Genomic DNA, 14,281 nt, shown 5'->3' with positions numbered 1-14,281 from the left:
CCCCTAGTCCCCCAACCCCTGACAAGCCCCAGTGTGTGATGTTCCCCTCCCTGTGCCCGTGTGTTCTCATTGTTCAACACCCACTTACGAGTGAGAACATCGGTGTTCGCTTTTCTGTTTGAACTTTTTAAATCGATCCCTCCCTGTTCTCCCCCCGCAGATAAGCAACCATGGTAATGCCTCGACATCTCCTTGTCTGTATGTGTTCCTGCAGAATGCATATGGGTGTTGGGCACGAGTGTATTTTAATTCACGTAGAAGCTAACATTCTTGCTCCACTGCAGCCCGCTGTTGAACGTCTCAGAATGAATGGTGTTAGGGAATTCAACGCCCCACTCTTTCCCGCCAATTCTCCCACATACAATGGATCCGTGACCCCACTTTCCCAACCCCCAGGAATGCTGGCTTCTTTCTCTTTCCTTCAAGATCCCGATCCTGTCTCTCTGGCATCCCCAGCCTGAAGGGTGGGCACAGCGGGAGGAGGGGGAGGGCCAGACTTACCTGGGGCTGTTGGGATTGGATGGGGTCTCTGTCACATCATCCTGAGGAGACTGGGGGGAGTCCATGTCATCACAGTTGCCAGAGATGCTAGCGGTGTTGGGGGAGGGAACGGAGAGGGTTTTAAAGTTTTAAAATGGGCAGGGCACGGTACCTCACGTCTGTAATACCAGCACTTTGGGAGGCCAAGGCCAGTGGATCACTTGAGGTCAGGAGTTCAAGACCAGCCTGGTCAACATGGTGAAACCCCATCTCTACTAAAAATACAAAAACTAGCCAGGGGTGGTGGCATGTGCCTCTAATCCCAGTACCTGGAAGCTGAGGCAGGAGAATTGCTTGAACTCAGAGGTGGAGGTTGCAGTGAGCTAAGACTGGGCCACTGCGCTCCAGCCTGGGCAACAGAGTGAGACTTCTTCTCAAAAAAATAAATACTAATAATAATAATAAAGTTTTTTGGTTTTCGTTTTCTGAGATGGAGTCTTGCTCTGTCATCAGGCCAGAGTGCAGTGGCTCAATCTCAGCTCACTGCAATCTCTGCCTCCCGGGTTCAAGTGATTCCCCTGCCTCCCAAGTAGCTGGGACTACAGGTGTGCACCACCACACCCAGCTAATTTTTTGTATTTTAGTAGAGATGGGGTTTCACCATGTTGACCAGGATGGTGTCGATCTCCTGACCTCATGATCCACCTGCCCTGGCCTCCCAAAGTGCTGGGATTACAGGCGTGAGCCACCGCGCCCAGCCAATAATTAAGTTTGATAATAGACAGCAGCAGCCTCCCACAGCCAGGCCTGGCCCCGTGGCCCAGGGGGAGTCACTGTCCCCATACGGGAGCTGAGGGCTGTGCCCAAGGCAGGGGGTGGGGCTGGGCCAGTACTCACCACTGCCGGATGTTGGAGTCCATGGGCTTGGAGAAGACAGGGGGAGAGGTCTTGGCCACTGTGGGGTTGGGCTCGAACCCCTCTATCTCCAGGAAGAAGTGCGCACTGAGGGAACATGGAGGAAGCCCGTCAGGGCCCAGCTGGGCAGAGCCTATCAGCCTGTGTGCTGCCTCCAGCCACAGAGCGTGCCCTCATGCTGAGCACACACACCGCCAACTCCGAGCCCGCATGGCCCCGCCCAGCCCTCCTGGGAGCCCTCAGTGATGGGCACTGTCATCACCTGCATTTTACAGTTGGACACCGGGAAGCTGCCGGTCAAGTGTGAAACCCCAGAACAGGACCGAGGTGAACCCAGTTGCTGGAGAGGGTTATTTAGCCAAGGTTGAGGACACACCCGGAAATGAGACGCGACACAGTGGGGTCCGTGGCTGCACTTTCTCCTACGAGCAGGATTTTGAGGGCTTCGATATTGACAGGGGAAAAGTACGCAGGAGAGGAAGGAGGAAAGAAAAAAAAAGAGGGAGCAGGCCAGGAGCAGGGGCTCACACCTGTAATCCCAGCACTTTGGGAAGCCAAGGCAGACGGATCACCTGAGGTCAGGAGTTCGAGATCTGCCTGGCCAACATGGCAAAACCCCGTTTCTACTAAAAATACAAAATTAGCCAGGTGTGGGGGCACATGCCTATAATCCCAGCTACTGGGGAGGCTGAGGCAGGAGAATTGCTTGAACCCGGGAGGCGGAGATTGCAGTGAGCCAAGATCGCACCCACTGCACTCCAGCCTGGGTGATAGGGCGAGACTCCATCTCAAAAAGAAAAAAAGGGAAAAAAAAAGGGAGCATGGGCCACAGTCTTCTGAGGCTTTGATTCTGCTCCCTGAGTACACGTGTGGCACATGAAAAGGGGTGAGTAGAGGAAACGGTCAGTTATGGATTCATCTCTCAGTAAATCTGTGCTTCACGTAAGATAAGCATACATGCGCAGGGGAAGTAGTCAGATATGCATTTGTCTCAGCGGGAGGGCGGGTGAGGGGGGACAATTTCTAGTCTCCTCTTGTCCTGTAGCGCCAATTAGCTGTTAATTCACAAAGTCAGGGTGAGGAAGGCCTCCCGTGGAGACACGTGGCTTCTGTCTGTAAGTAGTGCAACCTGCCCAAGGTCACGCAGCAGACAGGTGGCAAAGCCCAGATTCAAAGCTGGGTCTAGGTCAGGTGCAGTGGCTCATGCCTATAATCCCAGCACTTTGGGAGGTAGAGGCGGGTGGATTGCTTGAGGTCAGGAATTTCAAGACCAGCCTGGCTGACATGGTGAAACCCTGTCTCTACTAAAAATACAGAAATTAGCTGGGCGTGGTGGCACGCACCTGTAATATCCCAGCTACTCAGGAGGCTGAGGCAGGTGAATCACAGGAGGCGGAGATTGCCGTGAGCTGAGATCGCACCACTGCACTCCAGCCTGGATGACAGAGCAGGACTCCCTCTCAAAAAAGAACAAAACAAAACAAAAACTGGGTCTGGGTGACTCTCCCTGCTGGAAGCACTCGGTGGATGAACCCGAGTCTCTACTGCAGGCGGCCGAACACGAGCCAGCTTTCCCTGTCTGCAGCTGCCTCAAGGATGGGCAGGATGGCACTGGGAGCCAGGCTTTCCCATCACCATCTAACTGCCCCCAGCCCTCGGGTCTGAAGTCGGAGCGCTTCTGAGGGGCAGTCCCTAGACTCTGAGATCTATGCGGGCCTTCCTGGCTCCTGAGGGAAAGGGAACAGCTGGAGTTATGCCTGCCCCCTTTGATCAGTACCCGTGCTGTTTGTCACAGCAGAAAACAGGGTGAAAACGGCTGACCCAGGCCGGGCGCGGTGGCTCATGCCTGTAATCAGCATTTTTGGAGGCCGAGGCGGGAGGATCACTTGAGGTCTGGCCTTGCCAACATGGTGAAACCCCATTTCTACTAAAACTACAAAAATTAGTTGGGCGTGGTGGCACACGCCTGTAATCCCAGCTTCGCAGGAGGTTGAGGCATGAGAATCACTTGAACCTGGGAAGTGGAGGTTACAGTGAGCCAAGGTCATGCCATTGCACTCCAGGCTGGGCAACAGAGCAAAATTCCGTCTCAAAAAACAAAAGACTGATCTAGAGCAGGGAGGACTTGAGGGGTCAGAGGACAGGGCTGGGAATTCCCTGTGGAGAAGGAAAACCCAGGAAGCCATCTCAGGCAGCGGAGGGGAGCGGCGGAGCGGAGGGGAGGGCAAGGGCAGCTTTCTCCTTGGGTGGGGAGAAGAGAGACAGAGGCCAGGGCCCTGTGGCCAGGCTGAGCCCCAGGGAAGGGGAGACACTGGCCTATGAGAAGCAAGACATACACCCAAGATGTGACTCCCAGCCGGACACAGCCCCAGCTCCACCTTCAGACACACCCACAAACACAGGCACCCATGTCCTTGGAAACCACAATCACACGCTCAGAGACGACAGCCAAGACTGTGAGGATCAGGCTGGGGGCGGCCTCGGTGGCAGCCGCACCCCTGCCCTGCCGCTGCTACAGGACAGCTGCAGCCTCTGTGGCCTGGCCCGGGACTGTGGCCTCCTGACCAGCGGGGCCTCTCCTGGTATACGGGGTCCTAAGCATCTCTGCTGCCTCCTTCATTCTCAGGCCCAGAAGGACCAACCTGCGCCCTTCCTTCCTCACAGGACTACAGAAGAGCTCCCAACAGGCAGTCTCAGCCACATCAGACCCAGGAGGCAGGGCAGCAGGGACGGGACTGTGGCCTCATTCTGCAGATGAGAGCTGAGGTCCAGCCTGGAGAGGCAGCTCCTCCATGGGCCCCCCAGGGTGAAAGCCAAGTTGGTCAAAGAACCTGCTTCCTGTTGTCCGGACTCACAGTCCGCACTGCAATCCATACTGCTTTGCTCCTGCCTTAGCAATCCGAGCCTTCTTCCAGATACACTAGCTCCAGGGGTTGACCACAGAGGGGAGAGTGCCTGGCACAGCCACTTCCTAGGATGGGACAAGCAAGAGAGGGACCCTGGGCTTGCCCGAGGAAGCCTTGTCCTTTCCTCCAGCACAGGAAGCCTGGAAGGGTCAGCACAAACCCAAAAATGGAGACACGCGGTGGGGAGCGTGGTCCTGGCTGACACATTGGTCCTCATTTGCCAGTCTCCTGCCCACCAGAAGCAACCTTCTGACTTGAGCTGCCAATCAAACTCTTCTTCCAAAAGAAAAGACGAAGGGAGGATTTGAACCCTTGCCTGGAAACCAAAAGCCTGGATTCTAGTCTAGCTCTGCCTCTGCTTCCTGTGTGACCCCAGAAGATCACCTGCCATCCCTGGGCCAGTCATCATCACCTGAATGGATGATGATTGGGCCAGATGACCCCTAGGGCCTGGACTCTGGAGCCAGGGCAGCTCTGGGATCGTCCTCTTAGGGAACATCCAGCTGAAGTGGGCATCAGAGGTCAACCAGTTTGATTGCCACTTCCCTGCAGCCCTGCAGTGCCCCAGGGCTTTCGCCCTAAAGTACCCTCCAGTCCACCACAGGAGCCTGACCCAGAAGCTCCCAATACATTTGATGGTGGCTGAGCCCCAAAACATCCTGGTTGAGATTTGCCAAATTATCTCCAGACACAGCTTCAAGTCCTGTACCACAGCTTTTTCCCCAAGACAGCCGGCCCAGTCCCTCCCCTGCTGCCCATCCCATACTACCTGTCTGCGTTCCTCAGTGCATTGACTCAACAAATATTTACTGTGCATCTGCAATGTGCCAGGCAGTGTTCTTGCAGTTGGGGATATAGTAGTGAACAAGTGGACAAATCTCCGTCCTTTCCAGAGCTGCTGCTCCAGTGAGTTGGTCAGAACTGACCGAGAAATAGTACTGTGAGGCCACGACTTTCCACCCTCTGCAAAATACACGATCCTACAACCGTGCATTCCTCAATGGCAGAGACCACAGTTGAATTACCTTTGATTCCCAGCACTGGTCCTAACACACATAAGACTTCATCAGTGAATGAGTGGAGTGATAGATAATTAGTGAAGGACAAGTGAGTGGAAGGAAGGATGATTGGTTGTATAGATGCCCAGATAAATGGATGAATGAATAATGGAGAGATGATAGAATGAGGGATGGATGGATGACAGATGGATAGATGATGGATGGATGAATGGATGGATGGATGCATGATGGGATGGGTATATAAGTGGATGGATGATGGATGGATGATGGGATGGAAATATGAGTGGATGGATGATGGATGAATGAATGATGGATGGATAATGGATGGCTTGATGGATGGATGGCGAGATGGGTAGGTGAGTGGATGGATGATGGAGGATGGATGATGGATGATGGATGGAGGGATGATGGATGGATAGAGGGATGGATGATGGATGGAGGGATGGTAGGATGGGTATATAAGTGGATGGATGATGGATGGATGAATGATGGATGGATGATGGATGGATGATGGATGGATAGAGGGATGGATGATGGATGGATGGATGATGGATGGATGGATGATGGATGGATGATGGATGGATGATGGATGGCTTGATGGATGGATGGCGAGATGGGTAGGTGAGTGGATGGATGATGGAGGATGGATGATGGATGACGGATGGATAGAGGGATGGATGATGGATGGATAGAGGGATGGATGATGGATGGAGGGATGGTAGGATGGGTATATAAGTGGATGGATGATGACTGATGGATGGATGATGGATGGATGGATGGCTAGATGGAGGGATGATGGATGGCTGGATGGATGGATGGTGAGATGGGTAGGTGAGTGGATGGATGATGGAGGATGGATGGATGGACAGATGATGGATGCATAGATGATGGGTAGATGCATGGATGGATGATGGATAGATAGATGAATAAATGGTTGATGGATGGATGAATAGATGACAGATGGGTGAATAAATGATAGATGGATGGATAGATAATAAGCAGTTGGGAGGGTAGGCTAGGTGGACAGGACCAATAAGCAGATAAACCAACATAACCTTAAACCAAAATATTGGGAGGTCGCATCCTTCAGGTGACTTCCGTTGTGCTCTCAGGTGTTTAAAGCCTTTACCGCTCCTAAGCCTCATTCCCGTCCCAATCTTTCACAAGAAGATGAGGGGCAGTCCTTTGTCACTGCCCTGCCTCCCTACCTACTCAAGGCCTTCTCCCAGAGTCCACAGGGGCCAAAGTGGGTCCAGAAACCTGGATCACAAGAGCTTCTATCCACTCCAGACCTGAGGCTGAGAGCCCGAGGGAAAGAAAGAAGCATTTCCCCATTGCTCCATCCAGCGTCCTTGTGCATGGGAGGGCTGTGCTCAGCCACCAGGCTGCTAGCTCACCCACTCACCCGCTCACCCACTCGTTCTCTCATTTTCCTGCCTGCTCTTTAATTTACTCATCTGCTTACTCAAAAACTAATACCTCTGTGCGGGAAACTCAGGGAGACAGAAGGGAGGAGATGAAGCTTCCAGGGCCCCAGGCTCAGAGATCTCAACCAGAGCTAAAACATCATCCCCATGACCGCATCACACTCTTCAGAGACGGGCAGGGCTATGGGAGCTCAAAGCAAGAGAAGAGCCTTCCGGCCAGGAGGGTAAAATTTGGTCTGTCTTGACACCAGCCTCTGGTTTGGGAAAAGCCCTGAAGGCAGAACGGGAGAAAATCTCGGGAGAAGGGAGGCCTGTGTCTGGAGAAGGAAGCCCTTGGCAGCTGGAGCACCAGATGTCAGAAGACAGTGAAAAGAGCAGGGCTGGGAGGACCCAGCTGTCGGGCAAGGACCTGACTCCTGTGGCAGAGCACCTGCTAGATGACGCGGGTCTGTGCTGCGCCTGCCCTCCCGGCCACTGCACGCGCCACATCCCACGCACCGTCATAAGCACGTGGCAAGGGCTCGCCCTGTGGCATCCCGGCTCCCAACCTGCTGTAGATGCTGTTTGCTTCTTCCTTCCTTCTGTCCAGACCGAAGGCCACCAGCTGGCTGTGATTGACCCAGCTGAGCAGATAGTACCATTTCTACCGCATTCCTATTCCACTGAAGTCCCAGAACTATCCCTGAGCAGCCCGGGGCTGGCAAGGAGACCGTCCGGCCATTTGCTTTGTCCTAAGAAATGCCCAAGTGCTCTGCACCCCACAAGGCCAGTACCCCCGCTACCTCCATCAGTCTGCGTCTCTGACCCTGGGCGTCACCTTTCCAGGGTCCAGGAAGGAAGCCAAGATGACAGCTCCTCTCGGGGAATGGCGGGATGGTCCAGGAGCACTCCGAGGTCCAAAGTCTCTCCCTGCTCCACTCTCCCCCAGTGCCTTTGACTCCGCCATTAGCGCCTGTTTCCTTAGGGGTCCACATTGTCCTCTTTCTTTACCTATAATTTATTCTTTTTTTCTTTTTCTTTTTCTTTTGAGACAGGGTTTTGCTCTGTCGCCCAGGCTGGAGTGCAGTGGCACAATCTCAGCTCACTGCAACCTCCGCCTCCTGGGTTCAAGCAATTCTCCTGCCTCAGCCTCCTGAATAGCTGGGATTACAGGCGCCCATGACCACGCCTGGCTATTTTTTGTATTTTTAGTAAGGACGGGGTTTCTTCATGTTGGCCAGGCTGGTCTCAAACTCCTGACCTCAAGTCTTCCACCCGCCTCGGCCTCCCAAAGTGCTAGGATTACAGGCGTGAGCCACCGCGCTGGCCTTTAATTTATTCTTTTCTTTTTCTGTTTCTCTCTAGGACCAAGCCCTCTACTCAGTTCTGAGGGGAATGTCCAAACCTTCACATGAGGGCCCTCTGAGAGCCTTTGGGTGGAGGAGTGGACACCAATTCGGGCGGCAAAGGTCACAACACACTCGGCCCTGGCGGGGCTGAGGCTTTGCAGAGCCGAGCCCGGAGCTGAGTCTGTGAAGCGGGGGATAGGCTCAGACAAGGCGGCCTGACGGGTCCTGCCGAGGAAGGAACCCGGAGTTTTCCCGGAACTCTGTCCTCCACTTCTTCCCGAGGTCCAAACCTCCCCTGGAAGAGGGAGGGGGAGGGGGAAGGGTGAGAGAGCAGGGAGCTGGTCCTTGCCAGCCTAGCTCAGGGATGTCTCTGCCCTTTCCTGGACAAGCCCACCCAGACCAGGCTGCCCCCATGGCCCCACGCGACACCTGTCTGGTCTCCACTTCCATGCAGTCTTCCCTCTTGCATTCCAAGACGGAGCCTCCACCTGGCTGCCCCTCAGGCACCTCTTCCCCAGCATTTTACAGCTGAGCCTGGCTCGCTCCTCCTGGCCAGATCTCCTCTGCTGCCTGTGTCAGAGACGGCCCGCCTTCCCTCCGGGCCCTCTTGCTGGGATTCCTCCTTCTCGATTACCTCGATTACCTCAATTACCTCCCGTGGCGGACCCCGCAGACCCCGTGATGCTGACACCTCTCTGTGCTGCCCCACCGTTTTACCCCTGAACAGCCAGGCTCAGCCATCACCACCTATCACCTGGGCTTCAAGGCCTCCTCATGGTCTCCCTGCTGTCAGCCTCTCCTCCAATCCGTCACTCACGCAGATCCCCCAGGGTCACCTCTCCAAAATACAAATCTCGCCATGCCCTCCCTCCCACAAAAAAGCCTTCCATGGCTCCCACTGCCCTCAGGATCGTCCAGGTTCCTTGACTGACCCCCAAGACCCAGCTCCAATGGCACTCATCTCCCCAGAGAGGACTCCACTGCCCAGCATTCCAGCCACACCACACTCCCCACCTCAGTGGCCCTGCCCTGAGCACTGCTCCCCATCCCTCTGCCCCCAGATGCACTTTCCCTTCTGCTCCACATCCTCTCTAGCACCACCTCCTCCAGGAAGTCCCCTGAGACTGCCTACAGGATCAGAGTAACCTGCCGCTCTTCAGGCCCCACTGGCTGGTTCACCTCTCTCTGGGTGCTTCCCACCGTCTCCTTGACTCCCGTTCTGCCAGACTGTGAGCATCCATGGGCATTTTCTCTCCATGTCTAAACTCCTGATCCTGAGCCCAACCCCAGGGCTGGTACACAGGACATCTCAGTGATTATAACTCCAACTAACAGGGGAAGCACCGAGCTCACTCCTGGCCCAAAGCGGGCCCGGGATACAGGCAGAGGGGGCAGGGCCACCCCAGGTTCAGGGGACACACAAGTGAACTGGTTGGCAGACAGCTGGAGAAGCACCAAATCAGCTGGGGGTGCAGAATCTATGCTGCAGGCCATGGAGGGGTGGGACGGGTGACCCCAGAGAGGTCCTTTCTCTGCTCGAGGCCTCCTCCGTGTCCCCAGCCAAGAAGAAAAGCTGATCATCCCAGCCCTGCCCTGTTCCCAGAGGCCCCGTGGAGTGAGGGCAACAGTGAGGATGGTGACAGTAACAAAAACACTCAGTGCCGACACGTGCCGAGCGCAGACGCGTGCCAGGGCTGCACTGCGCGCTGTGCTGACTTGATCCCAACCAATGGTCACCCTGTCGTTGGAGCCGTTGCTGGTGTCCCCCTTCCAAACTTGGGGGCGAACAGCTCGAATAACCTGACTGCTGCACAGTGGATGGAACGCCTCGGTGTGTGGAGACCGCGCCTGGCAGAGGTCCAGGTCACCCGGAACTTCTACCCGGCATTTTGCTCCTGCATCACAAGGACGGCTCCAGCCATCCCTCACCTCCCTCGGGAGCCCCCCGGACGGCGCCTGCCTCAGCGACCCCGATCCCTCCACGGAGGCTTCCCTGACCATGCCAGTCCATCTGACCACCAGAGTGCCCTGTGCTCTTCCCGTGCCACCCTCAGCCATACCTCGCCGGACGCCAAGCCACCCCAGGCAAGCTGAGTGTCTCGGGTCTCCCCAAGGCAAGGGCTCCCTGGGGTGCCAGGACCCTGCTGGTGCCCCTCACAGGATCCCAGCCCCGGGCCTTCCAGACCCACCTCTTCTTTGTGGGGGTGGTCTCCGCCGGCCTCTTCTCTGTCAGGACGGCAGGATTCCCACCGGGGGCAGCGACTCTCCTGCCCATGAGAGGCACCATCTCCTTGGGGTAGGCATTCATGGCTGGAACACAACCACAGGGCAGATACTCAGGCCGAGGGGATGGGGGGAGCTTCCAGGGCTTAGGACCTGCATGTGGCAGCATCCAGCTCCCAGTCACACTCCCTAGGACAGGAAGCTCACTTCTCCCTTCCCAGTTCACCAACCTTTCTTCAAAGACAGAGAAGCTGTCCCCAACCCTTCCCCAGCTCCCTGCTCCAGCACCCCTGATGCTACGGACCACCATGGTGATCCCGTAGAGACCCCCAGGCTCCCAGCCTCTCTCAAGACACCACCTCCAGCCGACCAGTCCCCAGGCGGACTCCTGAGCACTGGCCCTGCTTTCTTGAGGTCCCTCTCAGAATTTGTGTTCAGAGCAGCTCTCAAAGAGGTTTGACCTTCACAGAGCAAGATTATCACCTCCTTTGCTCTAGATGTTATGCTCCTAATAACACAGCTTCAAGCTCCTCGGGTGTTTTGGATTCCCCAGTGCCCAGGTGGTCTCTGCAGCCAACACAGTGATCATCTCCCCCACCCACCCAAAGCTGCATGGAACCGGCTGATGGCTGGCTGTCCATGAGACTCGCCTCTCACCTGCAGGGAGCAGCTGAGTCCCCCGGCCCCAAGCGGAGGAGGCTGACCCCTCAGTCCAGACCTGCTTTACTGATGTTCAGTATGGGCTGAGCTTGGAGGGGTGTGCAGACTGGGGAAGAGGGACCGATACATCTTCCAACAAGACCTGGAGAGATCTTACAGGCTGCTGTGTGGACAAGGGGCAGGCGGGCAGAGGGCACAGCCTGGGTGGGGGGTCAGGAGTGGCAGGCGCGGCAGGAGCTGCTGCGGCTGGAGAACCTGGGAGCCCACAGGGACCCCGCCAGCGAAAGGCGTGCAGGCAGGTTGGGCCTCGTGAAGTCTTCAAACGCCACATAAAAGCTGTGGCTTTAGCCAGACGCAGTGGCTCACGCCTGTAATCCTGGCACTTTGAGAGGCTGAGGTGGGCAGTTCGCCTGAGCTCAGGAGTTCAAGACCAGCCTGGGCGACATAGCGAAACCCCATCTCTACTAAAATACAAAAAATTAGCCAGGCATGGTGGTGCACGCCTATAGTCTCAGCTACTCAGGAGGCTGAGGCAGGAGACTTGCTTGAACCCAGGAGGTGGAGGCTGCAGTGAGCAGTGGTTGTGCCGCTGTACTCCAGCCTGGGCCACAGAGCAAGACTCTGACTCAAAAAAATAAATAAAATTTTATTAAACATTAAAAAAGAGCTGCGGCTGATCCCCGGGGGCTGCTAGGAGTTGGGTGCAGGGGTTCAGGGGCTCTGGGTTACACAGGAGAGAGCAGGCTACGCTGGAGGGTGCAGACCAGAAGCCAGGGGCCGGGAGGAGGCTGCTGAGGCGGCCATAGGGACGGGGAAGGGGGCGGCTGGCCACAGGGGGATGACATGGGCGGGGAAAGGTGAACAGGTGGTAACTCTGCAGTCAGGGGGTGCCATTCTCAGCTTGAGTCACCCTCAGGGAACTCACCTGGAGACACACAGGTAGGGGCAGAAAGATGTATTCCTATAAGAAGAAGCCAGCCGGGTGGGGTAGAACTGGGGCCACTGGACAACCTACCCCAATAGGAAGGCTTCCTGGAGGAAGTGTCTGGAGCCGAGCCAGGTGTCAGCAGGCTGGAGAGAGTCCCCCGCCCTCCAACTCAAAGGGAGCAGGCCCAGGACGGGGGCAGCAGTGGCGAGGGGAGCTTGGGCCCTGAAGAGTGGGCACCCTGAGACCAGGCAGGGGAGCAGTCCTCGGGGAGGGAAAGCTGGGCACCAGCCCTGCCATGTCCAGTCCTGGCCTGATGAGGGTGGGGCAGCCTCTGCGGCTTCCCAGCCCTGCCATGTCCAGTCCTGGCCTGATGAGGGTGGGGCAGCCTCTGCGGCTTCCCCAGCCCTGCCATGTCCAGTCCTGGCCTGATGAGGATGGGGCAGCCTCTGCGGCTTCCCCAGCCCCACGTGGCCTGTGGGGGACTGAAAGGCTAGGACGCACCAAGCAAGGAGGCAGAGGACGGACGTGTCTCTTGCCCCTCTTTGGACCTCGGGTTTCGTTTCTAAAAAGTGGGCAAAAAGGTCCCCAAGGACGCCATGGCCCTGCCAGCTGGTTGCTCTCTCCCTTCCCTGGGCCCACGAATGTGCACGGCCCCGGGCAGCTGCGGCAGGAGAGGCTCAGGGAACCCCGGACCAGGGCCACGGCAGCTGCCATTAGCTCCCTGAGTCACCCTGTAAACCCTGCGTTCTCACCTGCTAGAGTCTCTCATGCCCTGACCCTCCCTCTCTCTCCCAGTCCCTGACACTGAAATGGCCTTTGCTGGGCGACAGAGCAGGCCTCGGAGCCACAGCTGCTGACTCAGCCCCTGTGAGATGCTGGCCGGTCCCTCTCCCACTGTGGGCCACCTCCTCCCATCCTGAATTCCCATCGCTCTCCTGCCGCAGAAAGTCACATCCCTGGGCTGGCCTGGGGAGCCAGGAGCCTCACCACTGCCCCTCAACGGAGGTGATACTGAGATGTTCTCCCTCCCTCCCCAGGATTCCCAAACCTCAGAGAAACACGCCTGAGTCCGTAGGGACCTGTATCCTCACACACCCCTGCAGCCGAGAGCTCACGGCTTTGCTTTTCTTGCTGGGGCCCGAGCTCCTTCCAACCCTCCTCCTAAGGCCTATTGGCCAAGGGCAGACACAGCCCAGAGGACCTCTGGGGGCCGCACTCTGGGCTCCCCAGGGGTCTTGGAGATCAGCAGCTGCCTCGTGCAGGGAGGACTCACCTGGTGAGGTTCTGGGTGGTCGTGGCAACACTTGCTCTGAGATCACCGCATGTCCGGGGCCCAAGGCCCCCGGGTGGGACTGTGTCTGGGGCGCTGGGAAGCTGTCATGGCAGGCAGAGGGATGGCTGGAATGAGGCGTCAGAGGCAGAACTGGCTGGGCCACCTGCCCTAGGCACCAGGCGGGCCACACCCACCAGCCACAGCTGCAGCTCCCTCCCGCCCACGTGGCCTGTGTGAGTCACCCCCACACCCACACAGCAGCCTCACCCCCACCGGCGAAAAGGCACGGGAGGCACCAGGTGCCAAGGTCAAAGCTCTGGGTCCAACTCGTCCTGCTCTGGCATTTGATCCCGGTCGGGTACATCCCATCACAGGCCTCAGTTTTCCCACCTAGGAAATGGGAATCATAATACCTGCTTTCCGAGGATGCCATGAAGAGGGGAAGAGATCACAGGGGTGGGAGGGCTTAGTGGAGGGTCAGCGCTCTGCGCTGTCCTCTGAGAGAGACTGCCTGGCTGACTTCAGGGCGCCTAGCCCCAGGACTCCGCCCTCGTCCGTTCCGGTATGACCAGGCACAGTGGCTCACGCCTTTAATCCCAGCACTTTGGGAGGCTGAGGCGGGCTGATCACAAAGTCGCAAGTTTGAGACCAGCCTGACCAACATGATGAAACCCCGTCTCTACTAAATTTACAAAAATTAGCTGGCGTTGTGGCGGGCGCCTGTAATCCCAGCTACTCGGGAGGCTAAGGCAGGAGAATCACTTGGACCTGGGAAGCAGAGGTTGCAGTGATCTGAGATCGTGCCACTGCACTCCAGCCAGGGAGACAGAGTGGGACTCCCTCTCAAAAAACAAAAGTCAGTTCCTGGGATGAGGCCTCTGGGGACAGAAGTCCCCATTTAACGCTTTCCACCAGCAGCCACGCCTCACAGGCCTCAGTGTCCACCTCATCCCTTCCTGGCTGTCTGATCTTCACAAGTCATTTCTCTGAGCCTCAGTCTCCTCATCTGTGAAATGTGCTTCATAAACCCACTTTGCAAGGTTGCCATGGGGCTTCAACAAGTGCAGGTAGAAAGGGCCAGAGCAGGCCAGGCACAGTGGCTCACGGCTGCAATCCCAGCAC

At 56.8% G+C, this 14,281-nt stretch overlaps 1 protein-coding gene across 2 annotated transcripts in view; it reads right to left on the bottom strand.

The window, feature by feature from the left end:
* The window catches only part of TRPV3 (transient receptor potential cation channel subfamily V member 3), a 39,653-nt gene extending 29,270 nt beyond the window's left edge, over positions 1-10,383 (bottom strand). For both annotated transcript variants that reach the window (XM_017512212.2, XM_037732693.1), the window contains exons 1-3: positions 10,265-10,383; positions 1,378-1,482; positions 502-588 (exon numbers count right to left, since the gene is read on the bottom strand). In XM_017512212.2, coding sequence (XP_017367701.2) covers positions 502-588; positions 1,378-1,482; positions 10,265-10,383 — 311 coding nt within the window. The remainder of the gene's footprint in view (positions 1-501; positions 589-1,377; positions 1,483-10,264) is intronic.
* Between the last annotated feature and the right edge of the window lie 3,898 nt (positions 10,384-14,281).

This window comes from Cebus imitator, unplaced genomic scaffold (assembly GCF_001604975.1).
Source record: "Cebus imitator isolate Cc_AM_T3 unplaced genomic scaffold, Cebus_imitator-1.0 Scaffold464, whole genome shotgun sequence".
In the NCBI taxonomy this organism is placed as follows: domain Eukaryota; kingdom Metazoa; phylum Chordata; class Mammalia; order Primates; family Cebidae; genus Cebus; species Cebus imitator.
Note: the sequence above shows the minus strand (reverse complement) of the source record. Positions and strands in the feature narration are given on the sequence as shown.